Source organism: Peromyscus leucopus, chromosome 2, assembly GCF_004664715.2.
Source record: "Peromyscus leucopus breed LL Stock chromosome 2, UCI_PerLeu_2.1, whole genome shotgun sequence".
NCBI classification, from domain to species: Eukaryota; Metazoa; Chordata; class Mammalia; order Rodentia; family Cricetidae; genus Peromyscus; species Peromyscus leucopus.
Window position 1 is genome coordinate 126,244,221 of NC_051064.1, and position 18,012 is coordinate 126,262,232.

Here is an 18,012-nt window from a genome sequence, read left to right on the forward strand (position 1 = left end):
GGGATGTGCTCCAGAATCTCTGAACTGTTCGAGGATAAAAAAACATAATGGGGAGAGACAGTGAGCAGGTGTATTTGACAATGGGGCCCAAGGTCTGGGTCAAGGATGGTGGGGGACATCCAAGGGAAGCAGGGTGTGTACTCACGTGACAACAAGCCAAAAGACACTGAGTTTGGAGCCCTGGAACTGGAAGGTGGGACTCTGGAAAGGCATGTCACAGCGGCTTCTGCTTTGTGTCCTCTCCCATCTTGACTTGTCCGTACTCCCTGGTACCCTTCCTTGTCCCCTCACCCACCGGTGATCTCTGTGTGTCTCCTCAGAGCCTGTCTCCCTCAGTCCACCCTCCAGGCTCAACTGAACCCCTGCCTTAGACTATGATCCAGGAAAAGCATCTCTGTTGTTGTCAGGCAGAGAGAGGCCTGTGGGTAGGAGGAATGGGAGGGTAGAGGGTGCAAGGTGGAGCTGAGACAGAAAGGTATTAGGCATGGGGAGGAGGGGAGGCTGACAGAAAGGTTCACTGGTCATTCTTGCCAAGACCAAGAAGCTATAGATGACTAGTTGCATGGGCGAGTAAGTGGATATGATGGGTGAGAGGGGAAGAGCGGCTGGGTGGCTAATGGGTAGATGGGGAGGAGGAAGGATAGATGGACATAAGTAAAAAGAACAGAGGAATAAAGTGGTTACGGGTCGGATGAGGAGGATGGTAGTGTGGGGTAGGAAAATGAGCAGATGGTCAATGAGAAGAGGAAAGGGGTGGATACATGCATGAGTGGATTAGTGGAGTGGATAGATAGATGGACTGCTAGGTGGCTGGACTAAAGGGTACATGCATGCATGGGTGGGTGCATGGATAGATTGTTGGATGAATGGATGTATGCATGGATTGATGATGAACTCATCAGGAGGTAAAAGAGAGTCTTGGTGCCTCATCCAACCCTGGTTCCCACCTCTGTAGAAAACAGAATTTGGGGAGCAGGAGGCAGAAGTATAACGCAGCTGAGGAGCTGGAGTCTTGGGAGGGAGAACAGCAGTTAGATCAGAATGCCATCGAGTCTGGGGAGCAGCGCGTCTGGCAAAGTGAAGGTGGTTGGACTTGGACGATTTGATCACAGGAAGAGCTGGAGTTCATGATTGTCTGTACAAGCAGCTGGATCAGGAACAGTACAGCTCTCGGGAGCACGTGTGTGAGAGTGTGTTAGTTATCCAGTGCTCGACAAATTACCCCAAACTTCTGTCTTAAAACAAAATCTGTTGCTTGGTGGCTTGTGGTCAAGGACCCAGTGGGGCTTTGAGAGTTCTCTGGTTCTAAGCTCCCAGAGGGCTGTGATCCAGCTATCATCCAAGACTGCAGTCACTCTGAGGCATGGCTTCTAAGCTCAAGGCATGTGCACATGCTCAGTTCCTCTGGGATTGTCGGACTGAGCAAGAGAAGTACTGTTTTACTAAGAGTTGGCCAGGTGCTGTCCTCTGCCATGGGGACCTCTTCTTAAGGTAATTCATAGTGAGACAATACCAACACCACCACCTGGGAGAAGAGCTGAGGAACGCATGGGGAGATGAAGACAAAGTCATTCGCTCAGGCGTGGCATTCCAGCCCTTCCAGAGAGTGGCACAAAAGCAAGCCGAGAGGGCCAGTCCACACTTAGGAGGAGGAAGAGACAGAACTAGGATGTGTCTGCCAGGAAATGGGGCTCATGTGCAGCGCCCAGGGAAGAGGTGTGCAGAGCAGGCAAGAGGGGCCAAGAGAGGCTGACAGAGGAGAATCTGCATATCAGAAATTATCTGGAAAATGAGAAACATCTGGAGCAGAGCAAAGCCAGCGATGAGAGTCTGGTGGAGGGAAGAGGTGTTAGCGGGAGGGGGGGCGCACTTGGGGATGAGCTGAGGTGGAAAGACGACTGGCAAGCTGCAGAGGCGGGCAGAAGGCAAAGGCTTTGGAGGGGGAAGCCGCAGAGAGCAGGGATGGCTGCGGGCAAGAGCAGCTGGGTGAAGCCCCGAGAGTCAGTGCGTCCGAGCCCTGTGTGCGTTGGCTTTGAGGCAAGTGAGGTTGCAGGCGAGGGAACGACTACTCTGTGAAGAGTTTCATGCCCTGTAGCACTCAGTTGACTCCATCTAAGATGGAGTCCAAAGGCTCCTGCCTACTCCTCCGATGCCCTCTCCTGTGCCATGGCCTCCTCCCCTGGGGGCGTGCTGTGGACTTCGGCAGCCAGTTTCAGAGGGCCCATCCCTGGCCAGAGCCAAGAAGCACCCAGAGAGAAGAAAGTACACATTCCCCTCGGGCTCCCTGCCCCCTTCTGGCAGGCATGGCCTGATTCCCTGCCCTTCCCCCCAAGCCTGTGCCAGCCTGTGGGAGTGCACCCATGTTGTCACGTGAACCAGAGCTGGGCTGGGTGCCAATCAGACAGGCTGACATCACAGAAAGCCACAGCCAGACTTGGAAACAGCCGATACAATGGGGCTCTCAGAGCCACCTCTCCCCCTGGGACCGAGGCAGGGCCGGTCTCTGTTGGGACCAGGCAGCTGGCACACATTAAGTTCCCAGGAAGGGTCATGAACACCTAGCATGCCCAGACAGAAGGGGACGCTCATGCTCAGCCCTCTCTCCTCTCTCCTGGTCCCAAGGACCCCTTGAATCTCCGGGGCAGACACAGCAGCCCAGCATCAGCCTGCCCATCCTGCTCAATGCCTTTGGTCTCAGGCATGGCGCAGTCACAGGGACCTGCAGACCACTACTTCCGGAGCCTCACTGTTCTCTCCACCTGCAATTCCCACTGAGCCTCTCTCAGTACTGAGAAGAACAGACCGGAACCATGCTTAAGTCCTCCCCTGACACAGAATATGAAAGGGGGGGGCTTTGCCTTCATGCGTGCCCCCTAGTGGTTCCTGGGATACAATGCCGCTGTATGGGTAGGCTTGTCTCCAGAGGGTCTGGATGTGGAGCCTGCCTGGCTCTGCCATCTAGTCTCTGGACAGCCTTGGGTGAATTACGTAACAGTGCCTCAGCGTCCCCATCTGCAAAATGGGACTAGTTAACACCTACTGTGATTTCAGTGAGGGACCCATGAGTGAATGCAGCTAGGGCCCTTAGAACAAGACCTCTACTTGTTAATTGCCTATCAAACGCTGGGGAAAACTCCTCTCGAAGAAGTCAGTCCTGGAGCTGGGTGGTACTGCAGCTAGGTTGGTAGAGTGCCTGCCTCATACACGTGAAGCCTGCTCAACCCCCAGCACCACAGAAACCAGAGGCGGTGGCACACACCTGTAGTCCCAGCGCTTGGAAAGCCGAGGCAGGAGGATCAGAAGGTTCAAGTCATCCTCGGCTAACACGTGGGAAAATTAATTAATTCTAAAGACGGTGTGTGCTCTGGCTAAAATGCAGGTTTACCAGGAAGTGGGCCAGAGTCTGAACCTCAGCTTTAGGACCCTCCAACGGTGCACTTCCGCACCTCGCCTCCCAGGGCCTCAGTCTCTATACCCATGCAATGGGTGGTGCTCCCGGGCCCTGCAAAGTAGACCCACCCCCGAGTTGGATAACTGGAACCATGCTGAGTGAGCAAAGGGAGCGGAGCACTCGGGGGAGGGGCATGCTCCGTAACTTTGGTGCCAACATTCCCATCCCTTGCCACCCAGAAATCCAAGATCTCCACCTTCGAGAAGATGTGGGCCTTCATGAGCAGCAAGCCCTCGGCACTGGTAAAAAACAACGAGGAGGGGATCCAGCGAACACTCACAGCCGACTACGCTTTGCTCATGGAGTCCACTACCATCGAGTACATCACACAGAGGAACTGCAACCTCACCCAGATCGGTGGCCTCATTGACTCCAAGGGCTATGGCATCGGCACACCCATGGGTGAGCAGGGGGGCCCAGGGAGAGGGGTGTGGCGCGGACAGAGGTCCTCAAGCCCCTCCCCCTCCTGTTAACACACACACACAGGAGCAGAGGGATGGAGCCACACCCCTGGCTTGGTTAGCCCTATCCTTGAGCAGTGAGAGCTGGGACAGCCTCCCTTTGCCCTGTCCCCATTGGTATACCCACATACTCAGGGCCTCCTGGGGCCAGAGGACCCATGCCCAGTGAGCAAGGCCTCCTAACCAAGATACCTTACCTGGTCTTGGAGGCTGGCCTCAGTGAGAGGAACCCTTGTTTTAAGTTGGCAGAGGCACAGTCATGGCGGCTGGCTCTGGTTGGCGGCCCTCACTGACAAACCCCCGCTCCCTCCACAGGCTCCCCCTACCGGGACAAAATCACCATCGCCATTCTGCAGCTGCAGGAAGAGGACAAGCTTCACATCATGAAGGAGAAGTGGTGGCGAGGCAGCGGGTGCCCCGAGGAGGAGAACAAGGAGGCCAGCGCCCTGGGCATCCAGAAGATCGGCGGCATCTTCATCGTCCTGGCTGCCGGCTTGGTCCTGTCCGTGTTGGTGGCAGTGGGCGAGTTTATATACAAACTCCGCAAGACAGCGGAGCGGGAGCAGGTGAGGCCCTGGCGGAGGCTACGTTGGACAGGGAAGGAAGGCAAGGGCAAGATTAAACTGGTTTCTCCCTCCTAAGGGCATGCGCTGTCTCATCTCACGGTCCTGACCACCATCACAATCCAGCCATGTTTTCCCGTCAACCCCTGCTCCACTCCATCCCCAGCCAGTGTGCTGTCAAAGCAGCCTCCACACTGATGCCCCCACCTTCCCTTTTGCCTGGCCTGGAAGCCTCCACGCCTCTCATCTACCTGGCCTCTCCACGTTAGCCTGCCCTCCAGGTTGACTTTCCAACCTCCAGTGTTTCCTGCCCACCACATTTCTCCATCCCCTTCTGCAAGCTCCCTGGCAGTCAGTGAGTGCCCTGTTTCAAACTTAATTCAAACCATGTCAGCTTCCTAAACCCCCAGGGTAATTGTTGAAGCTGGGTGGCAGAGGCACGGGGATTCATTATATTGCACCCTCTACTTTCGCATATATTGGGAAATTTCCATAATGAAAAGTTTAAAAAAAGAAAAGTTCTGAGGGATGGCCCGAGTGTGCAAATAGTGTAGCTAGTCTTCTCCTGCCTGATTAATTCAAGCGTGGTCGGGGCAGGAGCCCTGGGTCCCGTGGCAAATTAGAAGCATGGAGAGAGAGTTTTAAGTGCTAATACCCTGGCCTCACTCCCAGAGACTCTGTTTAATTGGCCCGTGGTAGAGCCCAGCTCTAGAGTCTGCAGAAGGCCCACGGGGTGATTTAAGCGTGCACCTGAGCCAAGAGCTTCTGGGCTGGGGAATCGCCTCTCCGGCGGAAGTTCAAAAGCATCCAAGCCCAGTGCGGCTGACAGGAGCCTGCCGCTGGGTCACATGTGGAGGGCCCATTACAATCAGGGTCTGATAGATCCATCAAAATGAACTGGAGTTGTTTAACAATCAGCAAGCCTAAATCAACTGAGAGAAGGGAGAGACTGCCCTGGCTTGTGTGAGTTAGCCACGGCCTTAGAGAAGCCTGAAAAGGTAGCATCCCAGACGACCGCCCCACTGGAAATCAGCTGTGCAATTGACTAGTTGTGTGACATGGTCAAGATTATGGATTGTTTTGCTCACAAGGATGTTTATCTAAGTGTGAGCCACACACACAAAAAAAACCACTGAGGAAATACCAAATGTTTAACAGGGAACAGTTAAACATTAAATTTCAAAAAAGAACACCTGCCAGGGTTTTTAAGTGTTCCTGTTAAGAATGAAGTAAATTCTGACTTTCACTAAAAAACATACAGGACCTGGCCCTGGCTCACCTCTCAGACCTGCTCTTTCCCACCCCTGTCCTTTGCTTTCCCTCACACATGACCCCTTTTGAGTCCATGACACACCGACATGTTTCTGCCTCAGGACCTTTGCACATGTCCACTTACCTGGAGGGCACTGCCCGAAGTACTTGGGCTTCCTCTGCCCATTAGATTTAAACTCGTCACCTCCTTAAATAGCCTTCCCTAGTCTCCACGCCCCATATTTCCCTCTTCCACATCACGGCTTTGGCCTCTTAAGATCGGGCATGACTGGCTGGAGGATTTCCTTATTCATATGCTTGTTGTCTGTTCCCATCCCATTGCTAGACCGCGGGTCCCTGGTCAAGTTCTCACCGGCTTTACCATTGTTCTGTGCTAATTCCCAGCATGCAGCCTTGTGTGTAGGAAATACTTGTGGGATGCAGAAAGACCGGCTGGAGAGAACAATGTTCTACATAGAGCGGGAAAGGTGGGGGACCTCCCCGGTGCCACAGCCTGTGTGCCTCCTCCTGGTGCTGATGCCCCATAGCCTTGCTGAGTTGGGCCATCAGCCTGCCCCACTGTGCACCGTCTACGTCCAGGGCCACCTCCAGTAGTTGGTTTCAGAAGCCACTGCCAGTAGATACCTGTGGGAATGGCACACTCCTGCTGTCCCTCTGGCTAGCTGCGGGGACCATGCGCAGAAGGCCCTTAAAGGGACCTATTCACTGAGTACCCACCTTAGACACAGGCTGGACTCCTGAACAGGAGGCGGCAGTTGGAAGACCCATCAAGATGGGTTCTCCATGTGTGTCTCAAGGGTTTCTGCAGCCCTAACTCCAGGCCACGCCTACTATTGGATTCATGGGAACAAAACCTTAGAGTTGAGGGGATCTCCCAACCGGTTCTTAAAAGCCCCTTGAGCTCTGTGCATATGGCATTTGGGGTGCTGTGGGCTCCTCTGTGAAACAGAGAAGTGATAACCACCTGCCCCTCCCCCCTTGTCTCCTGAGAACTTTCCCAGGCATCTTTCTGGGGCTCAAGAGGTTGGTGACCTCGGTGCAGGGTCAGGAGGAGGAGAGGATCTGTCTCACTCTGCCCCTTGTCCCCCCCCTCCCCAGCGCTCCTTCTGCAGCACAGTGGCCGATGAGATCCGCTTCTCCCTCACCTGCCAGCGCCGTCTCAAGCACAAGCCGCAGCCTCCGATGATGGTCAAGACGGACGCGGTCATCAACATGCACACATTTAACGACCGCAGGCTTCCAGGCAAGGATAGCATGAGCTGCAGCACTTCGCTAGCCCCTGTCTTCCCCTAGACCGTGGGTACAGCGGGGACGTCAGGCCTGGTCCACGCAGAGGAAAGCAAAGGAGACCGGAAGGGACATCCTCATCTCATGCTGGCCTTGGGAATGGAGCTGCTTGCCTGCATCCAGCTGTGGACCGTCAGCTCTTACCTACCAGGAAACCAGTGGGCCCTAGGCCAGCTGCTTGGGCTTCATCTCCTCTTGTCTTTTCTGTGGCTTTCTAAAGCTGTGAAGGCCAGCGGAAGCACATGCCTCTCAGGCTCCCACTCGCCACCCCTCTCTTCTCCATAGCCAGGTATTTCTGCCAGGGCTCTGCGAGGCCTCAGAAGATAGCTCTTATACTCTCTTCCTTTCCCGCAAGCCTGGGACCTTCTAGCACGCAGCCATGAGAGCAGAGACTCCAACTTTGAACACCTTAAGGATATTCTAATGAGGCTGCCAGTGGGAGCCCAAAGGCACCATCCATCCATCCATGAACAGAAGCAAGGCTTCAGCCTTTAAGGGCTGTTCACCTGGGTCCGGTCTTCTCCACCTGGCTTCACCCACAGCAGCCCCTTGACAACATGGAAAGCAGTGTGGGAAGGAGGAGTTTGGTATGGGAGAAGAAGAGCACACAGACAGAGAGGCTGCGGTCTCCGAGAACGTGAATGAGGTAGCAACCACGGCAAATTCTTCTCCACTTCTGAAACAGAGAAGAGAAGACACCCTCTCTCATAAGGAGTGTCCAAAGACTCAATTGGCATGGGAAGGTCAGCCGAAGAAAAACGGATACTATGAAAATCCCAAAGGCCCTTGATCTAATAGACCGACTTGGCGGGTAAACAAGCCAGCATTCAGGAACCCTGGGTTTTCCACCGTCTACTCATTGGCGAGTCCCTGTCCCTGCTCATTTGAATTTGGCCTCCTTCTGTCATCCCGAAAAGAGAAGAGCAGCCTCAACTGATGGGCAAAAGAGGGGTTGGTGCCCCCCCTGCGCAGACAAACTTTGGGGTAGGTGGGAGGAGCCAGAGGGGACCTGAAGAACCTTCTGGGCATGCCCAATCTAAAGAGCCCCCTAGAGAAAGAAAGCTTTCAGGTGGAATATGAGACCTCCTGAGGTCCCCAGGCTGGGGAGGGAGAAGCTGCCTCCTGGAAAATTAACCAAAGACCCAACACAGAGATACAAGGCCATCCTGGCCCCTAGTCTCTTTTCTGGGGCAGCTATGGTCTGGGGGGATTTGGGGGAGAAGAGAAGAAGCAGAGGAGAAGCCAGGGAGGGGACAGCCAAAGGGGTGAGCAGATGACCTGTGGTTCCCACTCTGGAGGTTTGAAACTATCAAAGTCTTAGGAAAGATTCAGCTGTGAGGGGTTAGGCAAAAAGTGTCCTTACAGAGAGCATGACAGGGCCATCAGGGCCCCCACAGCTAAGGGTGGAAGTTGGTCTCTGATGAGGGACCAGGGTGGGCAACATGGGCTGAGAACTGGGGGACTCTAGTCCCACACTCCCCCACTTTCCTGGTGCTGCCAGGCCTGGATGAGCTACATCTAGATCTCAAGAGCCCTCTCGGCAGAGGTGAAGGAACCCCTTCAGTCGAGCACCCTTCCACACTGGCGTGGGTGATGAATCCCGTCACGCTGGTTCTCGGGAGCTCTGGCTGCACTGGAGGGAGCGAGGAGAGACTGGCAGCCAAGCCCAGTGCATGCGATGATAGGAAAAGCCATGCTGGCAGGAAGGAGGAGCATGCACATGTCTGTGTGTTTGACTTTGTATGTATGCGTTTGGGGGGGGCTGATGATGAAGGACAGATATGATGGATATATAACATAGTCCATAGCAGGCAATAATAGGGGCCTCCTTTGGGACGTGTGTGTGTGTGTGTGTGTGTGTGTGTGTGTGTGTGTGTATACATGAGTGAAATGGGGAGGAAGGAACCCAATCAGGACCAGCAACGGAGCCTCATCTATGTAAAAACAGGAGAAGCCATGTTGAGATGGGGTTCTGATGAATATATGGATGGATGCAAGTGTTCATGAATTTGTGTGTGTGTGTGTGTGCACATACAGTCATGCGCACACACACATATGCACACATCTGTGTACTGAATGACAGAGGATGGGAAGCAGGATACAACCTGCAGCATAGCCAAATATATGTAAAAGGAGAAGCCATGTCATCAGAGGTCCTTGTATGAGTGTGTGCGTACACACACACACACACACACACACACAGGTGTGTGGGCTTGTGTGCCCTGAAGACAGCAGGGAAGGTCAGACGAGACTGCTGTGCCCTGTGGGTGGATGTGTGCTGTGCAGGAGGAGTCGTATGAAAATGGAGTGTGTGTGTGTGTGTGTGTGTGTGTGTGTGTGTGTGTGTGTGTGCTTGCTCATACCCATGCATGTGCAGACGTGTACCTAAATTCCAGTTCCCATCATGAGTTGAGGCAGCAGAGCAATCAGTCAGGCAGGACACCAGGGTTTGTTTGCATGTCTATTGTAGGAGGGATCACCTGCCACAGCTCTCCTGAGGCTCCGTGGGAAAGTGCGCAGGGACTTCAGGAGCTCAACTGGTGACCCCTTTGCTGTTCGTAGTATCCTGTTGAGAGGAAAACATCCCCTTTTTCTTTTCTTTCTTCCTTTCTTTTTTTTTTTTTAAACCAACCCTGCTGTCAGGAATCTAACGAAACCCTTCTCCAGTCTGTTCTCTTCCGCTGTATTCATTACCCCTGTCCTATGTTGTCCAGTACAGTTTTATAACACACACCCACATCCGTGTTCATATCACACATGTGCTTTTGTGCATGACACGGCAGACGTGTCATGTTCTTCTGAGGCTATGCACATACGTAGACTGTGATGGGAAAAGGAACGGGACATGGTGGGAAGGGTGTTCATGAAGGATGGAATGACGCGTGAGGGTGGAGGCACTGGGTTGGTTTATAGACTCCTAGGGGTAAGAGGGGAGGCACGCTGAAGGATCTCCCCTTCCGCTCGAGCCTTACGTCCAGAAGTGTGGCTAACGCCTGCCCTCTGGCTGAAGCCCTGTGTTTGTCCTAGAGACCAGTGCCCAGTGCCAAGCACCCTGGAGACCACTCTGCCCAACTGCGCTGTGTCTCTCCCAGGGTAGGGATGGAAGTCAAGAAGGAGGGAGATCAAGTGGAAACCTGTCCCGACCCCCTAAGGGGTGCACAGAGCTGGGGCTGGAGCACACAGAGGCACTGGGGAACCATGGGAAACACCAAAACCGGTTTGGATGGAGCAAATGGGGGTATACCTAAGCAGGTGCCGGCTGGTTGTCTCTGTCTGATCCTATAGACCAGCCCTGAATGGAAGAGCACCTCATGCCACCATGTCTGGGCCTGAGCTCCATCTGTATGTACTAGCCCAGTGGAGGGGCAGCACCTACCATGTCCAGGCCCTGGGGGCTATTATACAGTGAGCCTCCTTCTGCAGGTACCATGACCTATGTCCAGTTTCTCTGCTATGGACAGATGATGAAACCCGAGCACTCTGGATGCTCAGGTGGCTCCCGTCTGCAGATGTCTTACAAGAGGAGAAAATGAGGTGTTGGCCAGTGTGCTACACTTAGAGTCCCTGAGGTAGGAGATTGCCCCTCCTCAGCCTGGACTGCGTCTCAGCAGGAAGAGCACTTCCTGGGTCCTGCCTTGTAGCATGCAATGGGGGAGGGGTGAACAGATTAAATATATCCACGGGGGAGCAGAAGTCAGACTGGGCCCACAGTCCCCAAGTATCGTCTGTCCCTCCTTACCTTTTCTTTCTGGTCCAGGGTGGGCTGAAGGTGGGATGCAGCTGCGACTGCTTCATGCTGCATGAGGTCATGCCACACACACACACACACACACACACACACTCCAGAGACATTCCCTACTGTAGGCACCAGCATCTGAACACGACAGCTCCATGGTCCACCTCTGGAATTGCCCTGCGTGTATGCCCGTCTGAAAGGGCCCTCATGTCATGGACAAAGAACTGTATGGCATTAACAACTGGAACCCACCCAGCCCAGTGGACAGATTCGAGAATTGGGCCCAGCCCTGTGGGCAGGTCTTTAAGTAAGATATATCTGGACATCCCAGGTTGTTGGGGGCAGGGTGCACATCTGGAATAGGCCTAGCCACTTGCCGCAGTGGAAGGGGCCTTGCCCTCTGTCTCCATGTTCTGGAGTTGAAATTCTAGAGCTGAGGTATATGTGAAGTCACAGAATTGTTTTAGGTAGAAGGCTAATGTTCTGTACAATATATATATGAATGTAAAATATATATATGCTTATATATATATATGCACAGTGTATATATGACCCACGACCCCTGTGTATAAAACCCTTTCCTGCACGTCTGCACACAGTGTACAGAACCCAGCCAGTATGGGTGGGGACCCAGTGAGAGATGGGGGCTGCAGCAGAAATGTCAGGTTTACTTATCCAGCCCTCTGGAACAGGCTTTGCTGGCATCAGTATTGTAGACCGTGGCAAAGAGGGCAGACTAGTGTGGAGCTGGCAGGTGAACCGGGGAACGGGCAGCCATGGGTGAGAGTCTCCACCTGGGAGTCTCTAAGGCAGGGCAGCGGGCATGTCTAGGGAACATGGTCCTTGGTCCTTTTGGTCCTTGATCCTGAGCCAGCATCACAATCGAGCCTCCGTATCTAGTGCTAGGGAGAAGAGTGAGGAAAGGGTGGGGGGAGGTCCGTGCCCCAGGCCTACCCTTACACCTGCCTACAGAACGGCCTGGAAGGCGTCAGGCTGCATCTGAAACATCCTAGATGTCAGAGGACCCTGGGTGGCCAAGGTATGCAAGTTACCCACAGCTCATGGCTAGAGTGAGTCTCTTTTGAAGAGAAAGGCCCGAGGGCACTGCTGACATGCCCATTCAGCACCCTGATAGCCCAGTTATGGATCTGGCTCTCGTTCTCCTGCCTTCTAGAACAACGGTCCTCAAATCACCCCATAGCTTTCTGTTGTACTTTTCTAGACCAAAATTCTGAGGCCTCCCAGTGGAAGGAGGAACTATAGAGTCAGTAGTTAGAGGAAGCCAAGAGGCTGCCCCGTTCATTCTGACACAGTGCAAGATGTGAGGGAATTATCAAGGAACCAGAGAGACGGGAGATGAGAGATTCAAGAAGGTGGCACCTGACCTTGCACAGCCCCTCACCGTCTGCCGGTCCTTCTCTCTGTTGCTTCTTCCAAAAGAGGGCAGCTGGCAGCGAGCCCTTGACAGGCAGGCCACAGACCTCTGCCCCTGCCTCACCTGGATCTGTCTATTGCCAGTAATTTGAGGCCTTCAGCCCCTTCCTGGGTCCAAGCATCGGCGCTCGAGTGTGCTGGGGAGAGGAGACTTGGGTTTTGCTTCTGTGTGGTCTGCAGCCTGCCCTCTGCTTCGGCCCCAGCCCTCAGGCCACCTGCACTTAAAGGCCAGGCCCGTTCCTGCAGCCATGGCCAAGCGCATCTAAATCCAGCCGCTGAGGAGGGTCCTGACCTGGCTCCATAGAGACCAGAGGCTCCAGGAGCCCTCACGCCACTGTGCTCTGAAACCCCAGCCCATCCCTGCCTGGGCTGACTTCCTGGCTGGGCCTCCGTGGTGGGGACCTCAGCTCCCAACTCCTGGGCTGAGCCCCCAGACAGCACCATGGGACTCCAAGAGCCCTGGCCTGTCCCACTACCCAGACCAGAGTGCCTGGACGCCCCCCACCCCCACTCCCACTCAACAAGGTTCCCACACACTGGTCTCTGGGCCATTCAGGGGGTGCCCTTTGTGGACATGCAGAATTTCTATGAATATAGTTTTTTGTAAACATTTTGTAACAATTTGGGTTTCATAGTAACTGTGTTACTTGCCAATCATTCTAAGCTGATGTAAATAAATTTCCAAACAAATCTGATTATTTTCCTTTTTAAGACACTGTGATATATCAAAAGTGCACAGTTTGCTGTATGAAGTAATATGGTTTTAAATTTTAAATAAATGTTTTTAGAAAATGGGTTCCTCCTGAGGTATGTTTTCTGTTCTTCATCTCCCTTCAGAACCAGAGGTCACAGGCAGTTCATGCTGGCCATCTTCCTCCCAGGAATGACAGTTTCCAGGGAAGGAGATCCTGTGCTGAGCAGGTAGCTGTTTCCAGCCCAGGCTCCTGGTTCCATTTCAGACATCAAGGCCACAATGTCACCTGGCTGATCTCTGTCTCCCCGCCCCCCCCCATCTTGGGCGTGTGCCTCTACAGCTCACCATCGTCACAGGTTCTGAAGGAGCCGCTGTATCCCTAGGTGACCCTGTCCCTTTGGTTATAGTTGATGAGGTCAGATGAATGTGTGACAAGAGGTTTGCTAGTCAGATCTCACCCGAGCTATTCATTCTCAGCTAGGAGGGAGAAGACCCTGTAGGTTACTCTCTGGGGATGGAAATGCGATGTACAAGTTCAGAGTGATTGTTTTAAGCAGGAAGAATTGGATGTCAGAGGAAGAGATGAGAAGCAAGACCAGCGGGGGGGGGGGGGGGGGGGAGGAATCGTTCCCAAGACAGTACAGAGCTGGTGCAGGTGGAGAGCCATCTCCTTCCTCTAAACCTGGCACAAGAGCTTGGAAGGAGAGACACAGGAGTCACAAGCCAGGCTTCTAGAAGTCTCGATTAAAAAGATGCTACCATCACAACCCTGTTATAATTGCATCTCACTGTCCAGGAAGCTGGAGGTGGGGAGTGGACGGATGCTGCTAACACTCTCCAGTTCTCAGGACAACACATTCCAGATGGGAGCGAGAAGGGGGTGTCTGCACCCCCTCTGCAGTGAGAAGGGGTGCCTCTCAGACTCACACAGATAGATTCACTTAGAGACTGAGTTCCCTCAGAACCCTCCACATTGCTCGATGATGTGGTCAGAAAACAGCCAATGCGTGCTGAGGGTTTCTCACTGGGCAGGCCTGCCCTAAACTCTCCGAATGGGTAGGCTCGTGTTAAGCAATCAAGCCTGTGTAATTGTAATTCCCAGGAGAGTGGCTATGACTGAAGCAGTTGACTCAGGTGGCCACTTGTGGTCCCAGCATATGTGCCCTAGGGAAAGAGAGAAGTCACTAAGTATAGTCATGAGACATAGGCTCACAATTTTAGAGGGACTGGAAGATCTGGAGTATCCCAGAGGCTGTGTGGACTGGCAGCATCCTGAAACATTGGCCCTCCTGCCCCATGATCAGGCAAGGGTCAGGCAAGACCCCAACAATCTCAGTGGAAGGAGAAGCACCTGTTACCTGTGGACTACAGTGCCAGAGAACTCTTGTTAAACCTGGAGCTACAGCCAGGCAAGAAGGCACAGAAAGATCCTGGATCAAAGGATGTCTGTCCATCATCAGGAGAAGTGAGCCTACCAGGGGTGAGCCTACCAGGCTTCGAGGAGGACTCCAGGTCCAGCAGAGAGTGAGGAGAAAGGAGGCCATAGTAGGGGTCAGGGAGAGAGAGCAGTGACTACTTATCCATCCATTGAAGACTTTAACATTCCACGCAAGAGTTCTGGTCCTACTGCACGTGTGACCTTGAGCAAAGAGCCGCGTACCCTCAGTTCAGTTTCCTCGTCTGTGAAACGCGTGATTATAAGGACTGTCCACTCGGAGTGACGGTGTAAACTGCTTGTCACAGGCCCATCCTGCCAGAAGCCAACAATATACGAACCTTCTTCTCTTCGCCCAAGGCAGCCAGGACAGATGGCATGGACTCGGAGTGGGGTGTGAGTCTCAAATCCTCCTGCCCCTGCCTTGATTTTCACAGGTGGTTGCACAACTCACAGCTTTGGGGTGGTTCTCCTGTGGAATGTCCACTTTGCTGCCTTGGGGAGCTCACGCTGACAGGAAACAAAAGATTCAAAAGCAGAGTTGAGAGTGAGCTGTGAGAGGGCTGTTCTCACGGGGCCTTTCTGACCCTCAGCCAGGCCCCGGTTCCTTGCTCCTGTCCCCTGTGAATGCCCAGGAGCAAGCCAAGGAGAGGAAGTCAAGGCTGGGCCACTGGGACTACAAGCTGGCCTGGATCCTGCCCGCAGGGCATTAATGGTTCTTTCTCGGAAAACAGAGGCTGAGTATTTAAGAAGCATCTGTCATTATGGAAACAAAGTTGCCAGGCCATTTTTTTCTTTTCCTATTTTTACTGCGGGTTCATTATCTTATGCAAATGAGGCCGCTGATGAGGCCTTTCTGCTGGGTGGCCCATGCTGGGACCAGCTCCACCAAGGGGATTTATTGTCTGCCTCAACTCCAGACACAGGATCCAGGGTGTGAAGACCCACAGAGATGGCTTCCGGAGCAGCAATCCCAACCTGAAAGAAGCCTTCCTCTGTACCCAAAGCAAGGCCCTGGACAGTTCCTGGCATGTCGAGATCCTTAACCTACAAAGGCCCAACTGTCAGTCGTACACGATTCTGAGATCGCTCAGACTCACCAATATCCAGAGCCTAGCAGACTGAGTGGCCATCCCCAACACAATAGAAGGAAGACAAAATACCATGAGAAAGGTGCAGCGTGAGCCTGTCTCTGGGACAAGGCCTTGGGCAGCCAGCATAGGCCATGTGACATAAGAGTTCTCAACTCCAAGGCAAGAGAGCTGGGGTGTGCAGCCACGAAGGTCCTTATCGTCTTGGCTGGCCCCCAGAGCCCGCCAATCCCAAATACTTGTGGCATACCGTTAGGTGGCAAGGGAACACCCTGAACCAGGACAACGCCTCAGGCAGGGCATGGCTGTAGGAACTGTAAGCACAGGAGACGTGTGCTGACGGCATCTGCTGTGGGGTCATTTTATTGATGAAGAAACTGAGGCTCAGAGAGACCAGTGACTTGCCCGAGTCTGGGGAACAGGTTCAGAGACTAACTCAGGACTTCTCTGCCTCTCCAAATCGAACGGCCCACAGCACCTCAACCCCTTTTAGCCTCCCTGCTGCTCACAGCTCAAGCATCAGGTCGCTTGCCTAGCCCTCCCCGACTCCTACAGTGGCTGGCTCTAGGCTGTCTCCTGGGCCATCTTCTCAGTGATAAACGTGTTGACAAAGCACACATTCTCCCCAGGGAGCCCAGCAGCTTCCATGTGCAGAGAACATTTTCTTCCAGAGACTGTGAGCCTCTATCGGGTCCCCAAGCCTCCAGCCCTGACTCTCGCTTCCTTGTGAGGACCAGCTTCCTCTGTGTATTCAATGACGTCGTTTCTACCCCTCATAACACAGCTGAGCCAGGCTAACTTTATAACAAAAAGAAGCTTATTGGTCTCACAGTTTGGAAGTTCAGAGGCATGGTGGCTGTACGGGGGGGGGGGGGGGGGGGGGGGGGGGCCTCACCCGGCTTCAGTGAGAGCCGGTCAGCTACATGACATCATGGCCAATGGCATCGGCGGGAATGGGGGTGGGGCAGCAAGGAGTCACATTGAGCACCAAGGCACAGAGCTCTTAAAACAGCCCACCCATAGGAATTTCCCAGGGGTACGCCCCCAACTGACCTACAACTTATCTTTTAAAGGTTCCACCCCCAACATAGCCACCCAAACCCTGACTCCCAACACACGACTCTCTAAAAACACATTCAAGCCGTAGCGCCCTTCTTTGCTACAACTCAGTCTCTAAACTGATAACTCATGTCCTGGAACAGGAACACAGGCAAGTATTTCCCAGGAGCCTTCTAAGCACTGCACCCTGGGTGGACACATTCCTCTGCCGGCAGCTCAGACCCTCACCACATTTCCCAGAGGTTGGGCAGGGGTGAAATGAAAGACAGGAAAAAAACAGAAGTTTCCCGATCCTCCAGCTGAGGGTGGAGGAGGAGATTACAGCAGTCTCAAGACCCAATGAATGTCACCAGCTCTGTGCCCTCTGCCTGACCTAGACTTCTAGCCCTGAAGATCCAGGGACACTCAGAATCCCCTCCTGTCTGAAGGTAGATCTAAGAGCTCTTAGTGCCTGACGCGATAGCAGGAGGGCTTGTCACAGATGATAATAATAAGTTAATTTTGTGGCCACTAGTTGAGGCCCCTGCATGCCGCCACTCACGAGATTTTCACATCACTCTGAGCTTTGGGATCCCATCCCCATACTGCAGATGTACAAAGGGCGAGAGAAGAATCTCCCACAATAAGAAGGGGACCTCCAGTCCGAGGCCTCTGTTTTGTAGATGTGGCAAAGGAGAAGCTAAATGAACAAAGGAATGAACTGGAAAGCAGTCCACAGCAAGGCTGTTTCGATACCATACAGAGGAGGGGGGAATAAAATCCAAACTTGATTAGGCCCAAAAATGCGAATTACTAATTACAGTCACTCACAGGAACGACCTACCATTTATGCCTAATTGCAGTGCAACCCAATAACAATTATGCACATCAATAAATGTGTCAGATTAACTTGGTTGCAAGTTTTATTTGATCACTAACACTAAACCCCATTTACTGGTTGTTACAACTTGGGTGGCTGTGGCCACCCTGCCTGGTCCTGCCGGTCATTTCCAGCTCACCGAGAAGGACATTGAGGCTGGAAAGGAAGTAGAAGGTGAAAGCGGAAGGAAATGGTTCCTTCTTTCTCTACCGAAGCCGGTCGGGTCTGGCGAGCTCTGAGAGAGCGGTTCAGCAGGGGGTCTTTGCAGGGTGTGCAGACCGCATCCCAGGCCTCCCCTCCCTTCCTCGATGCCAAAGGCAGCTTCCTAATTAGAACATCCATAACCCTCAGCATCTGCTCCAAGAGAATTCAGCTGCTGCTCCGAGACGGAGAAGTCCATTAACTTTATTGCACAGAACGTCAGACGTGCTTCTAGACAGAGCATCACTGCCAAGTGAGATAAACTACCCGGACTTGCCAGAGGGATGGGCCTCAGCTGGGTCCTCGGGACTCTCCTTTCACTGTCCAATGCCCTAGGTAGTCATATCATGCTACCCTGGGAGGAGGGAGCCAGGAAAACGGTGACTTCCAAACACAGGTGCAGCCCACGCACCCAGCCATCACTGCGCAAACCCGCAGTCTGCTGGATGACAGCCCCAGACAGCTCCAT

General features: G+C 53.4%; 1 protein-coding gene across 1 annotated transcript in view; it reads left to right on the forward strand.

Moving 5' to 3' along the window:
- Positions 1–9,433, forward strand: part of Grik3 (glutamate ionotropic receptor kainate type subunit 3) — a 217,307-nt gene extending 207,874 nt beyond the window's left edge. The window contains 3 exon segments of the mRNA XM_028885450.2: positions 3,631–3,853; positions 4,228–4,478; positions 6,846–9,433. Of these exon segments, the coding sequence (XP_028741283.1) occupies positions 3,631–3,853; positions 4,228–4,478; positions 6,846–7,040 (669 nt within the window). The 3' untranslated portion in view covers positions 7,041–9,433.
- The last annotated feature ends 8,579 nt before the right edge of the window (positions 9,434–18,012 follow it).